Source organism: Leptonychotes weddellii, chromosome 9 (genome assembly GCF_054177405.1).
Source record: "Leptonychotes weddellii isolate Sample4059 chromosome 9, ASM5417740v2, whole genome shotgun sequence".
In the NCBI taxonomy this organism is placed as follows: domain Eukaryota; kingdom Metazoa; phylum Chordata; class Mammalia; order Carnivora; family Phocidae; genus Leptonychotes; species Leptonychotes weddellii.
In genome coordinates, this window is record NC_138377.1 from 25,597,810 (window position 1) to 25,622,012 (window position 24,203).

At 50.8% G+C, this 24,203-nt stretch overlaps 2 protein-coding genes across 9 annotated transcripts in view; one reads left to right on the forward strand and one right to left on the reverse strand.

Moving 5' to 3' along the window:
- Nucleotides 1-13,106, forward strand: part of ZFYVE1 (zinc finger FYVE-type containing 1) — a 58,462-nt gene extending 45,356 nt beyond the window's left edge. For 2 of the 3 annotated variants that reach the window (XM_081830285.1, XM_081830286.1), the window contains exons 5-12: nt 2,876-2,982; nt 4,981-5,089; nt 5,638-5,735; nt 5,831-5,948; nt 7,677-7,847; nt 8,583-8,763; nt 9,209-9,322; nt 11,497-13,106. In XM_081830285.1, the coding sequence (XP_081686411.1) occupies nt 2,876-2,982; nt 4,981-5,089; nt 5,638-5,735; nt 5,831-5,948; nt 7,677-7,847; nt 8,583-8,763; nt 9,209-9,322; nt 11,497-11,729 (1,131 nt within the window). In that variant the 3' untranslated portion in view covers nt 11,730-13,106. Of the gene's footprint in view, nt 1-1,809; nt 2,719-2,875; nt 2,983-4,980; nt 5,090-5,637; nt 5,736-5,830; nt 5,949-7,676; nt 7,848-8,582; nt 8,764-9,208; nt 9,323-11,496 lie in introns of those variants that run through there. The other variant, XM_081830287.1, reaches the window with a different exon arrangement.
- A 5,556-nt stretch (nt 13,107-18,662) lies between these two features.
- DCAF4 (DDB1 and CUL4 associated factor 4) overlaps nt 18,663-24,203 on the reverse strand; it is a 29,740-nt gene continuing 24,199 nt past the window's right edge. For 5 of the 6 annotated variants that reach the window (XM_081830303.1, XM_081830302.1, XM_081830304.1 and 2 more), the window contains 5 exons: nt 22,970-23,068; nt 22,762-22,859; nt 21,738-21,911; nt 21,182-21,296; nt 18,663-19,746 (listed from right to left, as the gene is read on the reverse strand). In XM_081830303.1, the coding sequence (XP_081686429.1) occupies nt 19,553-19,746; nt 21,182-21,296; nt 21,738-21,911; nt 22,762-22,859; nt 22,970-23,068 (680 nt within the window). In that variant the 3' untranslated portion in view covers nt 18,663-19,552. The remainder of the gene's footprint in view (nt 19,747-21,181; nt 21,297-21,737; nt 21,912-22,761; nt 22,860-22,969; nt 23,069-24,203) is intronic. The other variant, XM_081830305.1, reaches the window with a different exon arrangement.

A 24,203-nucleotide genomic window follows, 5' to 3' on the forward strand; every position in this document is an offset into this window, starting at 1 on the left:
AATCAGGGAGCAGCTAGCCTTAAATTTTTTTTTTTTAAAGATTTTATTTATTTATTTGACAGAGAGACACAGCGGGAGAGGGAACACAAGCAGGGGGAGCGGGAGAGGGAGAAGCAGGCTTCCCGCGGAGCAGGAAGCCCGATGCGGGGCTCGATCCCAGGACCCTGGGATCATGACCTGAGCCGAAGGCAGACACTTAACGACTGAGCCACCCAGGCGCCCCTAGCCTTAAATTTGAGAGTCTGTGGGCATGGGATGAAGCCTGGCACAGAGGCAGGGCCAAGGTGAGGAGGGGAGGGCGGGTTTGGTGTGCACATGGGGGTTGGTGCTGGACCACCTCATTCCAGAGGTCCTAGTTGAGAACCTTTTAGGTTCGCTGCTTCGCTAGGAGCAGTGGAGGATACAAAGGTAGGAAACGACTTTCACAGCATGTGTGATCTTGTCTGGGAGGTAATATCCATACAACTGGGCCATAACTTTGCATCATCGCCCAATTACTCAATATGTACCTCAGGTATTGAATATAACTGGTGTTCAGAGAAGGCAGAGTGTGGTATGTCTAGAGTGGTTGGGAAGGCTTCGTGGAAGAGGGGAGACCAAAAAAATCCTGGTAGGATAGGTTATTTAGAAGTAGGATAGCGGCACCTGGGTGGCACAGTCTGTTAAAGCTTCCAACTTTTGGTTTCAGCTCAGGTCTTATCTCAGGGTCGTGAGATTGGGCCCTGCATGGGGCTCCGAGCTTAGCGCCAAATCTGCTTGAGTTTCGCTCTCTCCCTTACCCTCTGCCCCTCCACACCCACCCTTGCATGTGTGCTCTCTCTCACGTAAATAAATCTTAAAAAAAAAAAAAAAAGAAGGGGCGCCTGGGTGGCTCAGTCCTTAAGCATCTGCCTTTGGCTTGGGTTATGATCCCAGGGTCCTGGGATTGAGTCCCGCATCGGGCTCCCTCCTCAGCGGGAAGCCTCCTTCTCCCTCTCCCACTCCCCCTGCTTGTGTTCCCTCTCTCACTGTGTCTCTCTCAAATAAATAAATAAAATCTTAAAAGAATAAAAAGGACAGAGGAGAGCAGTGTAGGCTAGTGAGTGATTCTGCTTTTGATTATTATTAATATTCATCTGTATATTCATTTGTATCCTCTCTCTCTCAAAGCTCAGTGTTTTCCTAGGTTACTCCTCACAAAATACCCCTAAGAGGACAGGACTTATATATATTACTTGTCAGACCTTTATTGTTGGTCTGAGTCAAGGATTGTGACCTGCTCGGCCATAGCTGGCAGATCCCAAGTGTGATCCACGCAGAAGCTGTTTGAACGTGCCTGGGTGAGTCATGCACCCTCACTTTGACACACTCCTTGCCACTCTTCCTGTCTTACACCTGACCTGACTCAACATTGACTTCAGGTGCTTTTATCAGCACTCGAGTTCGCAACTCGGGATATTAACGATTTCACTGAGAAAAGGAGAAGGAACTTTAACAAGTTCCCATTAAGTGAAATTCCCTTCAGAGCTTGAGAACTTAGGTTTAAAACCTAATCTGCTCTTTTCCCAAATCTCCTCTTAAATTTTCTTTCTTTTCTTTTCTTTCTTTCTTTCTTTCTTTCTTTCTTTCTTTCTTTCTTTCTTTCTTTCTTTCTTTCTTCCTTCCTTCCTTCCTTCCTTCCTTCCTTCCTTCCTTCCTTTCTTTCTTTCTTTCTTCCTTTCCTTTCCTTTCTTTCTTTTTCTTTCTTTCTTTCTTGATTTTATTTATTTGAGAGAGAGCACAGCAGGCGGAGAGTCAGAGGCAGAGGGAGAAGCAGACTCCCCACTGAGCAGGGAGCCCGATGTGGGGCTCGATCCCAGGACCTTGGGACCATGACCTGAGCGGAAGGCAGACAGCCAACTGGCTGAGCCACACAGGCACCCCTCCTCTTAAATTTTCTTTTGCCTTTTTAAAAGGAAGTAACATCTTGTCTTTTTGTTGTAGGCCACTTTTCTCTTCCCCCTGAATAGTGTGTGGCTGCCTCAGAAAGGGAGATTGAAACTTGGAAGCTGGGAGCTGCATGCATATGATGATTTTTAAAGTCTGAAAAGGCCATTTCTCTTGAATTTATATAACTTTTCTCCACTGCATATGAGTAAGGGCCTGGGGGGCAGGGGGGAAGAAATCAGCTTGAAGGATGCTTTGTGTGTAAAGTAGTGAGTGAAAACAGAGGACCAGACATGGAAGCTGCCTTTCAACATAAAATTTTCAGTTTGCTTTTGCAAATACTTTATCTTTCTTCTTGGCATTTATTTTGGCCGTTTGCTGTGTTTTAGGTTACTGTTGTTGATAAAAGGCTGCCAAACACTACAATAATTCTTCCTTGTTTTTTGGCTGATGACTTTTTTTCTACATCAAGCTAGTTCTGTGGCCTAGTAAACGCCAAAAGAGCGCCTGTGGTTAGAACTGGGATAGAGGCCCAGGGAACTCCCAGCTCACCACTCAGCTCTGCCTGTCTCTGACTTAAAGACGAGGCCTCTTCTCAGGTCTCCGTTTCTTGGTTCTAGCTTCAAAGGATGAAATGGCATTAGGATCTGTGGTGGTTTTGCATGAAAGACTGAGTGTGTGAGATGTTTATAACCTCCAGGGTAATTAAGAGAGCACAGTAACATTGTTGGCTTCCTTCTGACCTCCAGGGGGAATGGGCTGGTTCTTCTGAGGTTTCCTCTGGCGAGGATGGGTGCAGGTTGGGCCAAGAAGGTAAGGAGCAGAAGTCATTGGGTTGCCTCTTCCAGCAGTGGAGACTGTAAGAAATAAGCCAGTGACGAGGGGAACTTAGAAAGGCAAGTAGCGGTAAGAGCCAGAGCGTGGGGCTCTCTGCCAAGTGCCTTCATGTGTCGCCTTCCCTCCTCGGCAGGCACTGAGTGACCGCTTCAGCGGTGAGATTCCTGATGACCAGATGGCGCACAGCTCCTTTTTCCCAGATGAATACTTCACCTGCTCCTCCTTGTGCCTCAGCTGTGGGTAAGTGAGGCTGGCCATCTTGGGCAAAGAGACGCAGACTTCAGACTTCAGTGTGCGTGCAGGTCCCCTAGGGTCTGGTTAAATTCCAGATTCTGAATTAAGGGTGGGTTGGGGTCTGAGAAGGTGTATTTCCAACAAGTTCCCAGGTGAATCCCGGTGGTCGGGGGACCACACTTTGAGGTTGTAAGGGATTCTAGGATACATGGCTATGAAGAGTCCTCTGACGAGTCCGAACTGGTTTAGATATGAAATTGGCTGGCTTCTGGCTTGGGCAGGTTTTTACTACAGAAAACGTTAGGTTGCTTTGTTTTTCTACGTTTCTCCTACCAAGGCTTTTCACTGTAGTCATTCCGCTTGCTTAACTCACATTTGCCAGCCTCGTGTGTACAAAGCTCTGTTGTAGTAGGTGTCAGTCCTGGTTGATTCCTTTCACTGTGAGGGCAGACTCTGAGAGCACATTAGAATTCTCCAGGGAGCTTTCAAAGTTACCAAGGCCTGGGCCTCACCTCTGAGGATGCTCACTTAACAGAGCTGGGGTGGGGCCCTTCGTGTTGGTGCGTTTGAAAGGGTCCTCAGATGATTCTGATGTGTTGAGAACATTGAGTTAGGGCAGTGCTCCTCAAACTGTAATCTGTGTGTGCAGCACCTTGGGGTTTTGTCAGAGTGCAAATTCTGCATCAGCGGCCTGGGTGAGATTGTGCATTTCTGACAAGCTCCCGGGTGACGTGGTGCTGCCCCGTCTGTTGACCGCACTTTGTTACCAGGGCCTTGGAGCCTCGATTCTCACATTTGATCATGCGTCAGAAAAACCTGACGGACATGTTAAAATACGTCGGGCCTTGCCTCCCCAGTTTCCGGTTCAGTAGGTCTGACAGAGGATCTGAGAATTTGCATTTCTGATAAGCTCCCAGGTAATGCTGATGTTGCTCATTGGGGCCACACTTTAAGGATCCCTGGATTAATTTGAGCTGTTGACGGCTATTAAATCACAGTCTGGTGACTTGTCTGATGGAGCTCAGGGGACTTAAATGCAATGTGTCGGTGAGATCGCAGTCTCCGGGTCCCCACCCCGCCATCTTCTTCACCATTGAATTGTCTTCACTCCCATCAGGACCACTGCCCCACATCCTCCACCTGTATCCCTCTAGAGGAGGAGACCTGAGCCTTTTGTTGTGAATGGTCTTCCTGCATTGAACCCTGTATGCAGGCTACCTGCTGGGCACTGAACTACCACCACCTTGGCTCTGAATCTGTAAAAAGGATTTGCTTTTAGATGATATGGTCTGGGCTGGGGAGAGCTAAGGATTATGTTGGAGAGGAAAGCGGGATGTTAGTTGCCAGCGTGATTTACCTTCCTTTTTGTTTACCCCATAGCCCAGCATGAGGGGCTTAGGTTCTGTTGGATCATCACTTTTCCATTCTGACAGCCTCACCAGGGTTTCCAGAACTTTCCCTTCTATCATGGTGAAATTCTAAAGTCCTGTTCTCTTGTTTTTGCGTTGTCAGGATGGCAGAGCTCACTGTTCATTTGGAATGTTTTCTTGTTCAGCTTAAGCCTCCTTTTAATGCATTGCCAAATTTTGGAGGTTGGTTTTTGTTTTACATCTTGGCAGCCTGTTCTCGTTCAACTTCCCATTTTGTGCTCTTTTGGATTTTGGGGTTTCCTGAGCGCCATTCAGGTTTTATCACCTGTCAGGGCGGCATCTTCCGGCTCCTCCATTCCTTCTGTGGGGCCGTCCGCGCGGGTTTTCCAGGAGGAGAGTCCTCCCTCTCTTCTCCTTTCTCCGCACACAAGGGTGATAGTGGCCTCACTTCCGTCGTGCTGTTGAGTCTCGTATCAGAGAGGCGTGTGGATTTCTGAGACACACGCGGCACTCTCTGTGCTCAGGATTCGGGGCCCAGTTCATAACCCTGGGTCCGGCTCAGGGTCCCACTCCCCCGTGTGAGTGCCGGGGTCTCCTTTAGCCACCTCACTGTCAGCTTTTGGGCTTCACTCAGGGCTGGATGTAAGAACAGCATGAATCATGGGAAAGAAGGAGTCCCTCATGAAGCCAAGAGCCGCTGCAGATACTCCCACCAGTATGACAACCGAGTTTATACCTGCAAGGTGAGTGCTCTGCTCTGGCAGCTGGCTTGCTGATCCTGCTCTGCTTTTGGGAAAGACTAGTGGCCACCCTTTGCTGTGTCCCGAAGTATTTGATGTTCAAATCCACTCTCTCTGGGACTTCTCCCCAGCTCTAACCAGAGGAACTCCCATGCCTCCATTGCTGGGGCCCCTTGGTTTATTTATTTGTTTACTGATTTATTTCCCAGTCTGTTTTCCCTTTATTCTGTTGAGCTTTGTATGCCAGGGGCATATACACTGACTGTTCATTCTTCTCCAGAGCGGGAGTGCTCTGCAGGAACCCAGTCTAATGGCTTTTCGGGGGCGGGTATAAATTACAGCTCCGTTTTGGGGCCTGGGATGGGTACACATTCAATTCATGATCTTTTAGGGCACTGGCCTTTTTAGAGAAACGACCCTTCCCCTGCTGCGCTGAACTCAGGGTCTGCAAACCCTGATATGGTTTGTGGGAAGGGGCCTGGCCAGGGACACGAAGGGGCCAGGGGGTCTGGTGTACAGAAAAGAAGCTGGTGGAGTGCTCCATGTTTCAGGCGTGCTATGAGAGAGGCAAGGAGGTCAGCGTAGTGCCCAAGACATCCGCTTCCACGGACTCCCCCTGGATGGGTCTCGCAAAGTATGCCTGGTCTGGGTGAGTTTAAATGGCGACGATGTAGCTGAGGGTTGTGGTGTGTCGGTCTGCCAGGCACCTGGCCCGGTAACAGTACCTCTTTGCTCTGCTTGTAGGTATGTGATCGAATGTCCCAACTGCGGCGTGGTCTACCGGAGCCGACAATACTGGTTTGGGAACCAGGATCCTGTGGATACGGTGGTCCGGACAGAGATTGTGCACGTGTGGCCTGGGGTAAGAGCTGCTTCATTTCTCGTATCATTCAGTTATTCATGGGTGTGGAGAATGGAACTTGTGTAGAATTAAGGTGCACCTTGAATTTTAATATTTTGGTGGTTGAGGGAGGCAGGATCTGGAGAGCCTTTCTTGTCCTAGACCCTTACTTATTTTCATTTCTTCTTGCCTGAATATTAGAAGCACAACTTTAAACTAAATGTTGAGCTCTTATTATACTGCCTTAGCAAATAAGGTATTTTTTCATATTCTCATTTCCACATGCATGTGTGTGTAGATGCAGGTATAATTTACGTGCCATTTACCGGCTTTTTCTCATACCTCCGTTTTACTTTCACATTGCTGCCACTTTTCATGATTCACATTTGTAGTCACTGGAACATTCTGTCGCATGTTCTGGTTTGATTCTCCATCCCCTTCTTTTTGACCATTCATGCTGTTTATGATTTTTTTTATTATCAAAATGCTATAGTGACATTCTTTATGTGTGAAAGCCTCTGTTCTGGAAAATTCTCTTGAACTACATTCTAAGAAGGGGGATTTCTATCGACCCTTACTATTTTTTAATTTGACTTTTGAATTCAAGATATTGGAAAAACAAATCTGTTTGGAGGCAGTGATGTGCTCTTGTTCTTACCAGTAAATCTACAATACACCCAAACCTTGTCTCTTCGTAGAAAAAAGATGAGTGATTTTCTCGAAGGGACTTACCTTACTTGGTGCTGTTCCCCTTGCTGGGTGACTCCTAAAGGTACCGGTCAGCCTCACAGGCCTACCTGCAGAGCCATCTTGAGCTTTCTGGGGTCCTATAGCTCCCATAAAACCGAAGATTTCCTTATTGTTTGTTCTTCTCTCCAGTTTCCAGTCCCACCAAAATGTGTTCCTGTGGTATGGTCTCATTTCTGGAGCCCACCCTCTTGGCACGATGGGCCGGGCCATCCTGTCCCAAGGACTTAATGTGGCCTTGACTAGTATAACTTTCTCACTACACCTTTTCTGAGTAATGTCTTTTGTTTTTGGACCTGTGTTTTTTCTTGTGAATGCCGCTGTCTCCATGGTAAGATGGTTCTGTTCCAAGAAAGCAGTGATATCATCGTTCCCTTTTAGGCCACATTCGTCATGGTTCTTGGGATTAGGGGATACAGGCCCCTCCCCTTCTGTTCGTTCACTCAGTCATTATGTCAGCCCAAGTATTGGTTGAGTACTCTGTGCCCAGAATTGAACCTGATACTTTAAAAATACAAGAATGAAAAAGGTAGGCTATTTTCAGAGAGCTCAGTCTAATAGCGAGTCAAATACATAAACAGGTACTGTTTTTACACATGGAAACAGGATTCTTAACAATGTACAGGTATTAGAGGAAGCCAAGAGGAAGGGCTCCTAACCCAGCCTGGGGTGGGGGTGGGGGCTTCCTGAAGGAGGTGCCCTCTTTACTCGAATACCTCCTGGATTGTACATCTTGCTAATGGGCAGGTAAGGCCTGAGTTGAACAGTTGTGCACCACGTCTTATGGTCGCCGTGAAGGGAGTAAGTCAGTAATGACTGGTGGGTGTGATACTGCCTAGAAGCTGGAGGGATTCGTGATCTGTTCCCACTCTTCTCTGCCAGGGAGTTTGTGGGTTCTGAGTTGGCCATTGATGAGTGTACAACTCACCTGAGATCCCGTCTCCCTCCTTGCCTTTACTCCCTTCACTCAGAGCATGATGGGAGCCTGCATTTTCATTTCAGACTGATGGATTTCTGAAGGACAACAATAATGCTGCCCAGCGCCTCTTGGACGGGATGAACTTCATGGCTCAGTCGGTGTCTGAGCTTAGCCTTGGGCCCACCAAGGCTGTGACTTCCTGGCTGACAGACCAGATTGCCCCTGCGTACTGGAGGCCCAACTCCCAGATCCTGGTATGGTGCGGCAGGACGCCCCTGCATCCCTGGCGTGGCCCCTTCTGCTGGTGCCATTTTGCCCTGGCCTAAGCTTGCTCTGTGAGGGAGGCGTGGGATTTCTCTTTCAGCCAGGTTCGATCCCAGAGCGTTAGAAAGCGGGGGCACGTGAGGAAGCCATGTTCTCTTGCCCATTGATTTCTCTTTGTCTTACTCTGCGGTTACTCTTTTTGGTGGATTATAGTTTCTTTGCCTCCAAGGGGTAGTTCTTATTGGTCAGATGTCTGAGGTGGTAGATAACAGAATCTGGAGTAAAAGGGGCATTTAGAGGTCATGTGGCTTGATGCAAAAATCTCTGCCCACAGCAAGGGAGCCCTCAGCTTTGGTCCACACACTTTGGGACAGGAAGCTTGCTCCTCACCCCCTTCCCAAAGGCTCCTTTGAGAAGCCGCGGAAAAAAAATGAATTCTCATTGGTCTTCTTGCTAGACTTAGCAGAGTCCTTTCTGAGGATGCTGTGACTCAGCCAGACAGATTTGAGGTGGCTTTCCAGGCACATCTCAGGAGAAAATGGGTCACAGCTGGGCTTCAGTGGGTGCGCTCTATGTGACTGGAGGTCTCAGGTTCTCTCCATTACTGCTGTCGGGGTCCTGCCGTTCTCAGTGGTCCTGGGGTCCTCTGCCGGGGTCTCGCTGGCTTTCTCAGCTGGTAGAAACGAATAATACCTGCCCTTCTGTTTGTTTTGGGCTTGGAACAGAGCTGCAACAAGTGCGCTACGTCGTTCAAAGATAACGACACCAAGCATCACTGCCGCGCCTGCGGGGAGGGCTTCTGTGACAGCTGTTCGTCCAAGACCCGGCCCGTGCCCGAGCGGGGCTGGGGCCCTGCACCCGTGCGGGTGTGTGACACCTGCTATGAAGCCAGGAATGTCCAGTTAGGTAACGTGGGGCCCAGGAGCTGCAGGGGTGGGGGGGCCCTCTCTCATGCCTCACCCCGTTCCAGCCCCGTCACTCTAACGACGGCAGCTGCCCGCCTGGCCCTGGCCGGCGTCCTCTAAGCTCTTTGTTCATAGAGTCCTAGGGGTGCGAGTCCTGGGGGTGGGGGGTTCACCCTGTCCTGTGTTTACCAGACATGGCTTAGACTGGGTCTTCTTCCTGGAGAAGGTTCTGGGTCCTGCTCCTAGAACCTTTCTGGCTTACCCTGAGAGGAAGGTTATAAAACAGCTCCAGAGGGTGGAGGTCAAGGACTACCAGAGCTCACTGCAGGGCAGGAAGCACAGTGGTATCCTGGGAGAAGAATCCAGAAGCGCTCTGCGGTTGCCCCGAGTTTCCCATTTGGGAAATGACTAAGAGGTGACGGCTTTTCCTTTCTCACTGTCTACAGATGTGACTGAGGCACAGGCTGACGATGAAGGCGGGACGCTGATTGCTCGGAAGGTGGGCGAGGCCGTGCAGAGCACTTTGGGAGCCGTGGTGACAGCCATTGACATACCACTAGGTGGGTGTAGTGTGTGTGGGATGAGGGGTTTCAGAGTGCCCCGGGCTGTCACTGTGTCGGGCTTGCTGACCTAGATTGAGCTGGGCAGCAAGGAGTTGACGGAAAATTTACGTTTGCTTGCTTCTGCTGAACCTTAGTGGTTTCATGTTTAATCCTGGAGGCCATCTCTTACACCATCCATTGCTGCATAACAAACTACCTGAAAATGTAAAGGCTTGAAACAACCGCCATTTTTTTTTTAATTATTTTATTTGACAGAGAGAGACACAGTGAGAGCAGGAACACAAGCAGGGGGAGTGGGAGAGGGGAGAAGCAGGCTTCCCGCAGAGCAGGGAGCCCGACGCGGGGCCTGATCCGAGGACCCTGGGATCATGACCCGAGCTGAAGGCAGACGCTGAACGACTGAGCCTCCCAGGTGCCCCGAAATAACACCATTTTATCATGTCTCACAACTTTGAGTCAGGAAGGGTAATTATTATGGTCTAGGTGGCATTGCCTGGAGTTGCCACCTGATAGTCCAGTGTGGCAGCCTGTGTCCTGAGGGGCCAAGCCAACCTCGCTTACACGCTGGGCACTTTGGCAGGACTGCCTGGAAGGCTGGGCTTGGTAGACCCCATCTCCATGTGTTCTTCAGGCGCCTCTACATGGTTTCTCCAGGGGTCGTTGGACTTCTTACGTGGGGGCTCAGGACTCTTAAGAGCCAATATCCCAAGAGATAGGAGGTAGAAGCCACCAGTGTCTTGAAGGTCTGGGGCCGGAAGACTCCTCTGCCGTAGACTCCTGTAGTCACAAAGCCTGCCTGGATTTGAGGGAGGGGGCAGGAGTGTCAGTTTGTGGCTGTCTTTAATCAACCACACCAGCCAAGCCAAGCTGTTACTCATTAAGGATTTAAGATCCTTATTCACCTCCAGTTGTGAGGGGTACCTGTAACTAGGAGGGTCAGAGGGAGGGGAAGGGAAACCCTCCAGTGTGTGTGTGGAAGGCTTGGGCACGGTTGGCTGGGCCTGGGGTGTTTCTGCCCATTGCAGGGGAGCGACTGAAGGCTCCTGGGTGGGTGGTGGTAGAAATCACTTGGATCTGATTTACCGTCCTTGTGGCTCAAAGGTGAGCAGATGATGAGCTTTTGACTCAAGGAATAGATTTGGTAGGAATAGATTTGCCCAGGCTTGAAGCTCAGGTTGCATCCGCTCTCGGCTGCCTGGGAGAAGCGGGGCTGCCCTCGGCACAGAGAGCTGGCCGCCTGTGCTCCCCAACGGCTCACCTGCGCAGCGCCCACTGGCTGTTGGGTCCCAGGCCAGTGTGTCAGACGTGTCACGTTATTTCTTGTAATCCCCGTAACTGCTCTTGAATGTGGGTTGTTGAAGAGGAGGAAGCCAAGGTCCTGAGAAGTTAGATAACCTCTCTTGATCCTGCAGCCGCTAATTAGCACGTGCTCAGTGGAACTGGGATTTGAATGAAGAGATATCCTGACTCCCAGAGTCTGGGCTTCTTTTTTTTTTAAAGATTTTATTTATTTATTTGAGAGAGAGAGTGAGAGAGAGAGCACAAGAGGGGGGAGCAGGAGAGGGAGAAGCAGACTCCCTGCTGAGCAGGGAGCCCGATGCGGGACTCAATCCCGGGACTCCAGGATCTTGACCTGAGCCGAAGGCATTCGCTTAACCAACTGAGCCACCCAGGCGCCCTGTGGGCTTATCATTATTCCAGTGGTTATTTTTTTTTAAGATTTTATTTATTTATTTATTAGAGAGAGAGAGAGAGCAAGCACAAGCAGGGGGAGAGGCAGAGGGAGAGAGAGGGAGGAGCAGGCTTCCCGCGGAGCAGGGAGCCCGATGCGGGGCTCGATCCCAGGCCCCCGGGATCATGACGTGAGCCGAAGGCAGACGCCTAACGACTGAGCCACCCGGGCGGCCGGCCCCGATGGTGCTTGATGCAGCTGCGCTTCAGGATCACCTGTGAGCTCAGTAGATGCGCAGATCTCAGCACCTGGGCTGCAGCTCCGGGTCTGACCTGCATGGTGTGGGCGCAGGCCAGGGCTGTGCGTGTTTTACAAGCTCCGTAGGTGAGGGGCGCCGGCGTGGCCGTGTAGGCGGGCGCGGGGGCGGCAGGGCCGCGAGCCGGGGAAGAGCCTGACGGTGCCCCCTGGCCCGGGGGGCCTCGCTGTTGTCCCTCCGCAGGGCTGGTGAAGGACGCGGCCAGGCCGGCGTACTGGGTGCCCGACCACGAGATCCTGCACTGCCACAGCTGCCGGAAGGAGTTCAGCATCAAGCTTTCCAAGCACCACTGCCGGGCCTGCGGACAGGGCTTCTGTGACGAGTGCTCCCACGACCGCCGGGCTGTCCCCTCGCGAGGCTGGGACCATCCTGTCCGAGTCTGCTTTAACTGCAATAAAAAGCCCGGTGACCTTTAACCCCAGCTCCCTCTCCGCGTCCTTCACAATTCCTTAGGTTCTCAGGGTTAGAAACAGAAGTCTCATTGAGGTCGGCCCTCCTGCCGGGCACCTGTCACAGTGTGTGTCCTCTACTCCTGGGGCCACTTTCCTGGGGTGGGGGTGGGGCAGGTGGCCAGCCGGGGCGAGCCTGGCGGCCGGCCCGAAGGTGTGAGCCCCTCAGCGCAGGGGTCCGGGCAGCTTCCCGCAAAGGGGAATGAACCTGAATCCGTTGCGTTTATTTCAGTCAAAAATAATAAAGATACAAATATACGTGTAGATACATCTGAAGGGAACGTGGAGCATATTCAGGCTGCTGCTGGCTCTGAAGACTTAGCACAGTCTGTCCCCAGCACGGGGACAAGGTGGCCGCGGCCACAGGTCTTCCCCACAGAACAGAGCCAGGTACAGAGCCACTGTGTCGCTAGTCACCTTTTGCTTCTTCTCTGTGAGCCTTTGAAGCCTCTCCTTTCCTTGCCTTTTCCCAGGTACCTCTTGCTTGGAATGGCCCGACAGGAATCTCCGGGGGCCCTCTGGGGTTGGATCCCTACTCTAGGCCTCGGCCGATGTCAGTCATCAGAGACTGCCCAACTTAGTGTGCGGGTCACCGGCATGGGTGGAGGGTAGGGGGTAGGGTCCTCGGCCCCGAGTACTGGGGAGAGCACGGGAGGAAACGGGCCTTCCCCAGCGGGGTTTCCTGCTTCGTGATGCTTCTGTGTCCGCTTGGCTTTCCCAGAGGCTGCACCCTGCTCCTAAATAGAGCACCTGCGTCCTTCCCCTCCGCCCCTGCGGGCCCACCATCTGCTTCTGAGTGTTGCACTAGGATTTTTATTGCTTATTTTGAAGTGTCTTAATTCTTTGTTCCCTGATACATGTCCCCTCTGGCTATTGGAGGGGTGATAACGAGAATCTTCCAGGGAAACAGCGCTCCGAATGGACTGTTAGTTGTTTTAAATATATATAAATATTTCAACGGATCATTAAGAAAAAAATTCTCTCTGGTTCTTGCAAGAGAAGTCAAGTGAACTTTTGTTTCTCACCAAGAGCCGGGACATCCATCTCTCATGACTGGAAAGACTGTTGTGCTGAAACCCTGTCATCGGGGCGGATTTTATCTTCAGTGGCCAAACGTGAAGAATGAAGTGCGACGTAGTTCCTGACAGAGCTGGTGGGTGGGCCGCGCTTCAGGGAGGGACGTGGCAGGCGGTCCTGGCATGAGTCGGTGTGACGGGAGCCCCGGCACGCGCTGGTCCTCCTCGGACCCGCGTCCTTACGGCCTCCCGTGGCCCAGTGACTCAGGCCCTACTCTCGTACTGTGTATTCTCAAATTCGCCATTATAAAGGAATCTTCCTGCTGAATATGGACTGTGCTCTTTCCTTTAACCTCCTCAGTAGACCTGGCCTCTTTCTAGTTGATAGGAAAGTAGCTGGTGGCTTTCAGAGCAGAAGCCAAGCGAGAGGCATGCTTCTGGGGTAATATTTGACCTTTAATACCTCCGTCTATTACTCTAATAAGAACTTAGAAAAAAGCAGAGCTAAATACCACAGAACTGTGATAGGGGTTTTCATCTCACGACGACGGGCTGTTTTCCCTCAGCTTTTAGACAGATCGCCGCCTCCAGCTGTTTGCTAACAGGGAACTTGGTGGCTAGTCCTTTAGAGAGGGTACTATTGGCTGCTCACAGAACTTTCTGGTGGTGAGGGCTCCACGCATGCTCCCTGGCTGTGCCATGGCCCTGCACTTGCGCTGTTCATCAGAGTTTTCCCCAGCGGGCGGCCACTGGCCGTGGGGTGGGGGAGCCACATCAGCCCGGCCCCGAGTAGGGCCGCCTGTGTCAGACGCAGCGGGGGCCACTGCCTGGCGACTTGTGTGCTCAGTTTCACTTGGGAAGCTGTGGGGCCTCAGTCCACGGGGAGTCCTCTCTCACGGAAGAGTCTAGGTGTTGCTACTGACCTAGGGAAACCCTGGGAAAAATTTTTCTACCTTTTTATCTGTTGCTTCCCTTTTCAGTCCCTTGCCCTGCCTTCTCTGTTCAACTCCCACGTCCGTCCTCCATGGCCTCCTCCTCCTCCTCGTGGGCACGGACACTCTCATCTTTGTCCTTTCCCTCGACTTTCCCTGTCCTGTTCTCATCCCTTTCATCCTTACCCCTGCTTTTTGGGTGAGTGGACCGGAGGGGTGTATGGTGGTGGCCCTTTGTCCCGTTGTCTTGCGGGGGCGGCCCTGAGCACGCGTCTGCCGGGCCACACAGGAATGACGCAGGACAGTCTTCTGCACGCCCTTCCTTACATTAGTCAGACCGAGAGAGTAAAGAGAAGCGACCCAGTGTTGAAGTAATCAAACGTTTGCTTTTTTTTTTTTTTTTTAAAGATTTTATTTATTTATTCATGAGAGAGAGAGAGGCAGAGCGAGAAGCAGGCTCCCAAGGAGCAGGGAGCCCGATGCGGGACTCGATCCCAGGACCCTGAGATCATGACCTGAGCCGAAGGCAGACGCTTAACCATCTGAGCCACCCAGGCGCCCCAAACGTTTGCTTTTCTTGTCCTATACTTCCAATCCCAGCCTCAACTGAAGGGGTGAAAACCAGCTAAACTCGGGATGAAAATGGCTTAAACTATTGAACTGTTTTAATACAAATTTCCACTTGATAAATCTTCTGAAACTGAACATAACATCAACCAGTGTCCAGATGAAGAAACAGGACATGATTGCAACCCCAGAAACTGCCCACCCGCCGGCCCCCACCCGGAGAGCCCACTATCGTGACATCTAATAGTGCAGATTAGTTCCCCCACCCTTTAGGGGGTGGCTGCGTAAAGGCTTTAATAAATTTCTAGTTTGGGGCACCTGGCTGGCTCATTTGGAAGAGCACGCAACTCTTGATCTCAGGGTCGCGAGTATGAGCCCCATGTTGGGCACAGAGATTACTTAAAACAAATTTCCAGTTTGAAAGACTTGCTCCGAGGTGGGGATCACTGGTGAAGCACCTGGAGAGCTGGGATGGAAGGCTTTAGCTGTGGCTGAGAACCACATGGTCTCCTGAGCAACGGGACACAGGGGGACCCTTCCGCATCCGTTGGGTTTCGCTCTACTGGTTTGACTTCCCAATACATGGGTGCCAGTTAACACCAGGGACTGCTGGGACTAAATATGGTTGATATTCTCGAAAACACCCACACTGGGAGGGAGGGAGTGTGTTCGTGTTTTATAGCTGAAGACACTGGCTCAGAGAGGTTCGGAAGCCCAGCGTCGCTTGACCAGTGAGACTCGAAGCTGGGGTTTGATTCCAGGCGGCCCTGAAAAGCCTCAGTGCCTTCTGCGCTCCGCCCTGTGTCCCCTGCCCAGGGAGAGCTTAAATTTCCTTCCTCCTCCTCGGGTTGTGAATTCTGCATTTCCAGATAAGAGAAAAAGGTACCTGCTGTGTTGTATTAGGAGGCCTTAGCTTTACATCTGTTCATCATGGTAAAGGGGAGCACTACTTCCCTTTCACTAAAACATCACAGAAACTGGCTCATAGATGAAGCAAGTTGATCTGGCTTGTACCATTGGAGCTCAGCTTCCGGTTGTAAAAAAAATGGTAATTTCCCCCTCCATATTTGTATCTTCAATTTCAGAATTTCAGAACTTTCTGGTGGTGAGGGCTCCAGGGGGAGAAAACTGAACCCATAATGGCAGCCCATAACTCTTACCACCGATGGGGTTCGTTTTAGAATCTGAGTTCTGCCTTCTGTTAAATTACACCTGGTGCAACTTTTTCCTTTTTTTTTGTTCCTGGGAAACTCAGACTTAAGAGCACTGAAGCACAAATGGGACAGAGGTATGTGGAGTTAGAGAAGGTGTAGTTTAGGGATATGCTCATATGACCGACGCCATCTTTGAAACTGCCACTCATAGACCACAGCATGTCCTTCTGGGTCTGGTGGAATTTGGCAGAGTCCACTGGCCCATAATGCCAATACTGGGTGACTTCATCCACTGCTGTGGTTTCAGCTGCCACCTTATCCTTAACTCCAGCCTGAATCACTCTCGAGGCTCTGGCTCCTCCAGCCCTAGACATCTCGCTTCCATTTCCCAGACACCATGTCACCTCGGTTTAGGCAGCCCTGGGCTATCGGCAGCATTTATTATCCGGGTGCCTTTGCTCAGATTGTGGCTTCTGCAGAGAAAGTCCTTTTTGCTGTAGCTGCTCTTAATTGAGATGAAGCCAAGAGCGCAAGTGGGTGGGGGGCAGGAACAAGCCAGGAGATGGAACAGAGACAGGCCAACCAGTCCAGAGGTCACTTGTGGGGGACAAAGATGGCTGGTCTTGAGGAAAGAGGACAGAAGGGAGGATTAGGTTGAACCGAACCCAGATCTTAAACTTCCAGGCTTAAATAAAAAGTCCCATTCTGTCAAGCCCAAGGGGCCTAATGGATCTCAGGGTTGAGCAGGAGACGCTTCTGGGTCTTCCACTTATTAGAAGACCTGGGCTAGTCACTTTGTTTTTTTTCCTTCAGTATATTGGAGTGACCGTCACCTACTTCACAGGATTGTAAGAATGAAAAGGCGATGATGCTGGCAAAGCTAAGCTTTCTGGAGGTTTCTGAGACTTAACAGTGGGACTTTGACAGATGGAAAGGAGGGGAGTCCGTCTTGCTCGGAGGCCCAGGTGAGGGAGAATCTTGAAACATTTGTGTCCTGAGACCAGGCAGGAGGTGGAGATGGGGCAAAAGGGGCAAGGCACACATGACCCAATCTCAAGGCCACACATTCTGAGGCACAAGACCACACTGAACGCAGGGACCCAGGAAGATTGCTCCTGTGGCAGGGGCCACGCAGTGGGTAGCCCGGAGAGGCATACGGGAAAGGGCCCAGACGCCGCAGCATGCACAGAATGAAGAGGAGACCGAGTTTGGCCTGCAGTTGTTTACAGAGATGGTTGTGGAAAATTTCGGCCAGGACAGATCTAGGGCTGACAGGTGAGTGGGGCTAACTTGGTCTCAAAGGACACTTCTGGGGAGCCGTTGGGGGACACCAAGGAGGCTGTCCGCCCTCCCGAGCACGTTAGGCTGGCTGAATTCTAAGGTGGCTACACAGCAGGATGGTGTGAAGCAGGTGTTTATCTTGTGGGCGTTTGTTATCCCCAGTGCTAAGCAGAGCAGCCGTCCTCTCAGCCGCTTACAAGGTGACAAACCAGCAAGCAGCCATGTATCATCACAGCGTGGTGCTGCGTCCCATCGCCGGCTCATCCTCCACCTCTTGCTGTCACTGGGGAACAGGGCAAAATGCCCTAATAGATGTGCAGGTGAAGAGAAAAAAAATACTTCATCCGGACTGTGGGGCATTATGTTAACAAGCAAACAGACCATAATGTTTAATTTCTCAGCTAAGTCTGACTTTTCATACAACCTATACCAGATGTTAGAAGTGACTGCTAACCAGAGATCAAGAACAAATTTGCTAAGTTTAGAGTTTTTAAAGAACCACTCCCTCCCTTTTTAAAAAGCCTAGGGGAAATCGAAAACGATTCTTTGATAACTGTGTCTGCCTAACAAGGAACTTGGGCCAGGACACAGGTGTTGTTTAGAAGGTATATGGGGACAGGGCCATCATGTCAGAACTCCCTGCTACTCTCCTGAGTAGTCCTGTTGTCTCCACTGCTTGGGGAGGGATCCAAGTTGGACAGGGTAGCCACCCATGGGCTCCCAGCTCCACAGAAACAATACAGAACCGTGGGGGAAACTGCGTTAGATGGCCAGTGCCAGCAATTTTAAATTGCAGATCCTGTAATGAACTTGTATACTGCGGTAACCTAGAACTTGTGGGGACAAGAGTGAGTGTTCATGGCTCAGCAGTTCTGCTTGTGTGTTGGGCAGGGACACGCCACCAAAGTTGATCCAAAAGACCCTGCAGTGACAGTGGCCACCTGGACCCTTCAGTCACGTAGGTGTTTCCTGAGACCGCTGTGCAGGTCAGTGCCAGGGCTGCAGAGATACGGGGGCCAAATCTAAATGACTGACCACCTACAAATCCTACCATTGCTGAGGACCAGAAAAGTGCATTTACCTGGTGATTTCAAGATCATGGGCTGTTAGCTGCACACGTACGCTGGCACCAGGCCACTTCCTGATTTCTCCACAGCACTTGCCTTGATAACACGAGCGTCGTCTGCGACTGGAGGATCCTGAGCAGCAGGGAATGTGGTCTCAAGTCTCTCTGCTGAACAGGCCTGAGATCTGAGCAAGTCAGTGTCTCTGTGCCCAGACTTCCCCACCTGTAAAGGGATGCTAATAATTTTTACATTACTCCTGCTGTGCCACCTTTATGGGTTGTTACAAGGATCAAGGAAGATGGGGGAAAGTTCTTTATAAAATGAGACACTAAAAATATTTGCCATAACGTGTAGCTCATCTATCAGATGACCAATCTGATGGTCTCATCATTTTTGTTTTTGGATTTGGTTCTCGTACTAGGGTTCTGGCAGGAAACAGAATTAACTACCACTCAAGGGAGTAACTGAAGAGCTTAACTGGCAAAGTTCCTGGGCTAGCAACAGTGAGGTACAGTTACTAGGAGATCTGAAGGGACGAATGGAGAAGCTGCTGGAACCCAGAGAGTGCGCTGTTCCAACAGGGGCTGCGGCCTTGGGTGGAGGGACACAGCCACGGCCGCCCACAGCCCAGCCAGAGGGGGACCAGGGAGCTCACCGTTGTAGTCCCTGCAGGTCAGCTTCTTGGGGCGTGCACAGAGCAGGCGGGAAAGGGCACGGCGGCTCTGGAGGGCCAGGTGAAAGCTCTCTGGCAAAGCCATTAAAGCTGGTCTATCTCTATTACCCCGCCCCCAAGATCTGAGTAGACGTTACTGCAGCTGGTTCGTTGCTGTAGCGGACAAGCATCAATCCTGATCTAAATCATTCACAGAAGCGAGGAAACATGCATGGTTCTTTCTAGTTTATTGTTTGGTAGAAAGACAGGTTCTTGAACGCTGTATAAACATCTCACAAAGTGCTTCTTGTAGATTACAAAAAGTCAAAGCCAATTTTCTTTGAGATGGGGCCCTTAAATCTGACATTCAAGTCACCGTAATAGAAACAGGAGCTATTATACCTAACGTTCTGGAAGGCACCCCAACAAAGGCACGCTAGGACCTGTTTAAAACCTTTAGCATCTAGAAAGATCCATCTTTCCTTCCAATGCCTATGAATGGTGGTAAAAGGAGAAAGCGAGGTCTGCTATGGATGCTGAATAAGTCTTGAGAAGCCTTTTTAAAAATGACTCCAAAATCCAGCCTTCAGTCTTCATCTCTAGAGACTCAGAGAAATGACCCCCCTTCCCCCCGCGCCTTCCCGGTCTCCCCAGCTGACTTTCTCCAGTCCACGCGCACAGCTTTCCGGGACCCAGGCACTGACTGCACGAACAGCCTCACCCAATGTCCTCATTGGGCTTCTTAAGAGGGCTTTTGGTGAAAGCAGCAGCTTTAATTTAGTTACTGCCAATCTTCAGCCCTTAGAAAAGTATTTCTTGTTTAAAAAAAAAAAAAGGGAGGGGGGGCCACAGACTATTCTAAGGAATTTAACAAGGAAATAAGTACCTTTTATGAAAAGGACTTTTGAGTTCTCTGAGCTCACAACTTAACTGAAAGAACTTTACTGAAGTGTCTCCACATAAAACAGCACCTACTTCCCGGCAGCTGGATGGATGGGATCTGTGTACACAGAGCATCCATTTAAAATGCCCTCAGCGGAAACAGCAATTGTGGCAGAAGTCTGGCTGCTCCTTCCTCCCTTACGTCAAATCCACATCCCTCCAGGCTGCATCCTGTAGAATTAGGTGTAGGAGAAACAGTAAAGGTCCTGCTGGACGGCCATGAGCAGCCCTGGGGCTCCCCGGAAACCCCCAAGCCGAGAAGAGAAGGCCACACTGGGGATGTCAGCCTTGGAGGTGGGGTGTGGGGAGGGTATGGTTCTGAGCAGGCAGGCATCATGGAAGCTCCAGATTCTCGTGTAGCAGTCCTGGCCCACTAAGAAAGAGGGAAGACACATGGCAGGTTAGAACACACAGGAGCACTTGTATACATGTGGACACGGCTTCTCACGATTCCTAAGGGACTCCACTGAGCCAGAACACAAACTCAAATGGAAATTATTTCTGCTGATAATCTGTACTTCTTGAAAATCAAAGTCACAGGTCTCCCTGGTGCTCCAGAGTTACAACTAGTCGCAGGTACTCCAAGTGACAAGATGCACTGGCTGGTGTCCCCAGGCATCCTGGCGAACAGGTGGCCACTCTGCTTCTCTTATGTCAAGGGCTGCTCAAGGGAGAGCCCAGCCCCCTGGTCTAGGTGACATGCAACTGATTTCCTTTTTGTGAAAGAGTAACCAGGAAGATCTCTTCCCTTCAGTATATCCTGGGGACACACCAGGTGACCATTCTCACCAGAGCGGTTTCTGGTTTGACGGCTCAGTTTCTAAGACCAGGTGAGTCTCTGGAGCTCACAGCCGGAAGGAACGTGGCGCCGAAGCAGCCCTGGCTGCAGCAGCCCAAACAGGCTGCTGGAGATCTTCAGAGGAAAGGGGGGCAGATATCAGGGTCTCTCGGACTTCACCTCACTCCCTCAGCTGTGATGGCTCAGGCTGCCTGGCACGTCGAGGACTGCACTAGCCCACCACCCACGTCTGCCTCTCAACGGGCTCCTCTCTTTCCTGTTACCTAGAGCACAGCGGCTCTACTGAGGTGGAAACTAGGCTTAAACAGGAAGCTAAACAGCCTGAGAAAGTTCTAACAAAGTGATGCTTCTTTGGCACAAGAGAAGATTCACAGAGAATAAGTACATTCTGGAGGCGTATCTGCAAATCTGAGGACATGTCAAGACCAAGAACATATTCCTTGATGTCAAGGGCTTACTATTTCATGTGTCAAACCACTGAACTTCCATGCTATCAGAATATTCTGTTGCCCCAGAAACAGCAAAATCTGCAATCAACTTGTAGCCCTTTTCAAGGGAGTTTAGTAGCTCAACACCTCTGCTCCTATTCTGCAGATAGGGATCCCCAGGGATAGTGTTAAGGGGACCAGGAACCAGTTCCATCACAATTACCTTAATTTCTTTTCTCAACATCCAAAACTGGAAAGTGAGCACAAAGTACAGGGAGCCTAAGCTTTTAAACAGGATAGGATAAAGGTCACACTGAATGCTGACCAGGTGGACACCCAAGTCTCAATGTTTTACTGCACGTAACTTGCCTGTTACTGAGGTGATGTTCTCCCACCAATGTGAGGACAAAGGGCTGTCCCACCTGGCGGCCATTTAACTGCTCCTTACTAATGTGCTGTTCTATGTCCCATCTAGTGTCTCCGACCAGCAGCCCACAGTCCCACGTACGAGGTTGTGATGTGGAGTAATTTCTCCCTCTGCCATTTGATAGGACAGAAAGAGCTCCCCTTCCCCAGGTTACCTGCTACCACAATTCCTTCTTCCTCATGCACGTGCAGGGGCAGGTAGGCGTACTCGTTCACATGACCTTCGTACTGCCTTATACACTTAGTGGTCCTCAGGTCCCACAACTTGATCTGTGGAAAGCACAAGGGGCCATTAGAGGGTCCAGGAGGTACACTAGTGAACCCAGGCAGGGCAAGGTGGTCTCCAAACACCTCTTAGAGTGAGGGAAGTCTAAATTTCAAAAGCACCAAAACCAGTTTCATGTCAGTCTACACCAGGCTGGGCTCCCAGGTGGAGAAAGCAACTGCCCTACACAGCCCACAGCTCGTCTCCAGCTGCCCTTCCCCCGCTACTGTCTGGCGCAGGCTCTCTCTCTCCCAAAAGATTTTAAAGTAATCTCTACACCCAACATGGGGCTCGAACTCATGACCCTCAGATCAAGAGTTACACACTCGTCCGAATAAGCCAGCCACGTGCCCCACCACGAGGGTCTTTGCTGAAGAGTCCTTCACCTGGCAGAGCTCTACACCAGCGGCTCCAGTGGCCTGAGTCATCAAGTGCTACCCCCCTACCGTTCCTGCCATGTCGGATGCCATCAGGTTTTGCTCTTCTTGGAGGATTTGCACAGAGGTCACTGCTGAGTCATGGAAAAGGCGGGTGGCCTTCCAGCCCTTGCCCTGATTTCGACAACGCAGATCTATGGCAAAGATCTCCCCAGAACGACAGCCATTAAACAGCAAAGGAGCCTATGGAAAGAGAATGAGTGGTACCACCCCCTCTAAGACTGGGAGGGGTGCGCCCTCCAGAATACAACTCCTGCCTCGCCTCCCCTCTCCCAGCCCTGGGTTAGCGGTGTGGGCGATGGTGTGGTCAGGCTTTGAGCCTCAGTATAGCTGGAGGGTAAAAGAACTGGACCCAGGTGTCTTCCAGTGTCCTCCCCACTGGCTGCATTGGCCCCTTAGGCCTCACTCTGTGAAGCTCAAGTGAAGGTGCCTTCTCTCCACCAAGATCCTTTGTGAGAAGCCAGGGGGAGGAATATGGGGTAGGAGAGATCAAAGATCCAGGTAAGGCTTGCAGTCCCAAACACGGCAGACAGCTGAAGCAGCCTGAATAACACGCCCTGTGCTTACTGCACAAAGCAGGTCGGCACACTCTCTCCTCCATGCTTAAAGAAAGATGGCATTTTCAGTGAGCAAGTCTCTGAAGTGTATTGTCTAAAAGTAGGATTTTTAAACTTATAAATTACATAACTTGAAAACTGTATGAACCTAATAAGTATGATGAATTGGGACTTAATTTATACATTAAAAAAATTACTTGTCCTGCTGGCTAATCCAAGTACTCAAGAACTGCTAACAATTCATTTAAATAGGAAGCTGTTTAAAGCCAGTTTAGCCAGACCTTTCTGAATCAGCCAACTTTCATCCAGTGCAAATATAATCACCAAGTAACCCGCTAATCCTTTCTGATGCCCTCTTTTTTTCCCCCTGAAAAAGCGAGACGGCCAGATGCCACACAGAGGGATCCAGTTTCAATCCAGCAAAACTTCCACCCTTGGGAAACTTTACATTGCTCTCCTCCCCTAATCCAACCAACCATGAGAGCAAACTGCTGGGCCAAGACATCACTGCTGGTCCCAAAGGACTGCCGGTGTCCCGTCACCACGTTGGTCACTAGGACCCGCCGAGACAAGCCTGACAGAGACAGAGGGGGCAGAAAGAGAAGCATCACTCAGTCTGGAGAAGGGGTCCGAAGCCTGTGAACACCTTTCCTCTGGGGACCCGTCGGGGCAGCCGCGGCTCACCTGTGCTGAAGGAGTTATTCGCCTGAATGTTGAGGGACCACGCACAGGACCAGGCCCCAGGGATCCGGAAACTGCAGAGCATGCCAGGCCGGTCTCCTGCTGAGGGCAACAGTGAATATAAAAGGTGGCTGCTCTCGAGGGACCTTCCCTCCGTGCTGCCTGCCAGGCCAGTGACCGCCCGATCTCGGAGACCTCCAGGAATGGTTGCTCAGAGATCTATACCTTGGCCTTTCTGGCTTTTATGGTAACAAAAAAGACACTCAGCTAGGGTACCTGGCTCAAAAGGGGCTATTCTGAGAGGGAGCACATGAATCTTTCCTGACTTCGCAGTAGTGTTAGAACTAACTGCCGTCAGGGAGGCAGTGTGGCATCTTGACAAGAGGGTTCCAATCCCACATCATACTATTTGATGGGTGATCTCAAGCAAAACATTTTTAAAATAAGCCTTTTAACTAAGAATCCATAAAGGGCACACACCCCAAATAGAGAGTGCAACGAGTGATCACAAAGTAAATGTAGCCACATGACCGTCACTCAGGTTAAGAAGCAAAACATTCCAGAACCCTGATACCCCTCCCCGTTACGACCTCCCCACTGTTCCTGAGAGGGAACCACTGTCCTGGTCAGTTTTGTAAGGCAGGCTCTGAACCTCTCTTCGCCTCAGCTTCCTCATCTGTAGAAGCGGTGGTTAACATACACTCCTGCCACACAGGCCTGCCACACGATGAAATGTCAGGCACCAGGCTGAGTCTGCATCACCTCATTTAATCCCCCCGTAACCCGACGGGGTGGGTGTTCTCTTCACAGAAGGTAAGCAACCTGATCACGTTGGTAAGGGGCAGAGCCGGGATTCATGCCAGGTCTGCCTGAAGGCCTGCACTCTTAGAGCCTTGAGTCTTGTCTAATGAGTCCTAAGTCTCTGAAAGACTGAAAACTTAATACCCAGAGTGCCACCTGGAAGGAGAAGTCCAGCTGCCTTCAGGCACACAGATCGCAAGCAACGCCAGCAGCAGGTGCCAGGCTTTTCTGCACCATCTCTACGGGCAGCCCAAATAAATACTTTAATCTCGCACTTTTAACTGTTCTGGCTGCTGAAATGACCCCAAAGGAGGGGTATGTAAGGACGTGCGCACTTGCAGTCCGAATCCTGGGTCAGGTTGCAGGAATTCTCCGACAAGTGCTTTCGCAGGCTGACTCAGGCTCACGCAGCGTGTGCTTCCCACCCCTCCTGTCC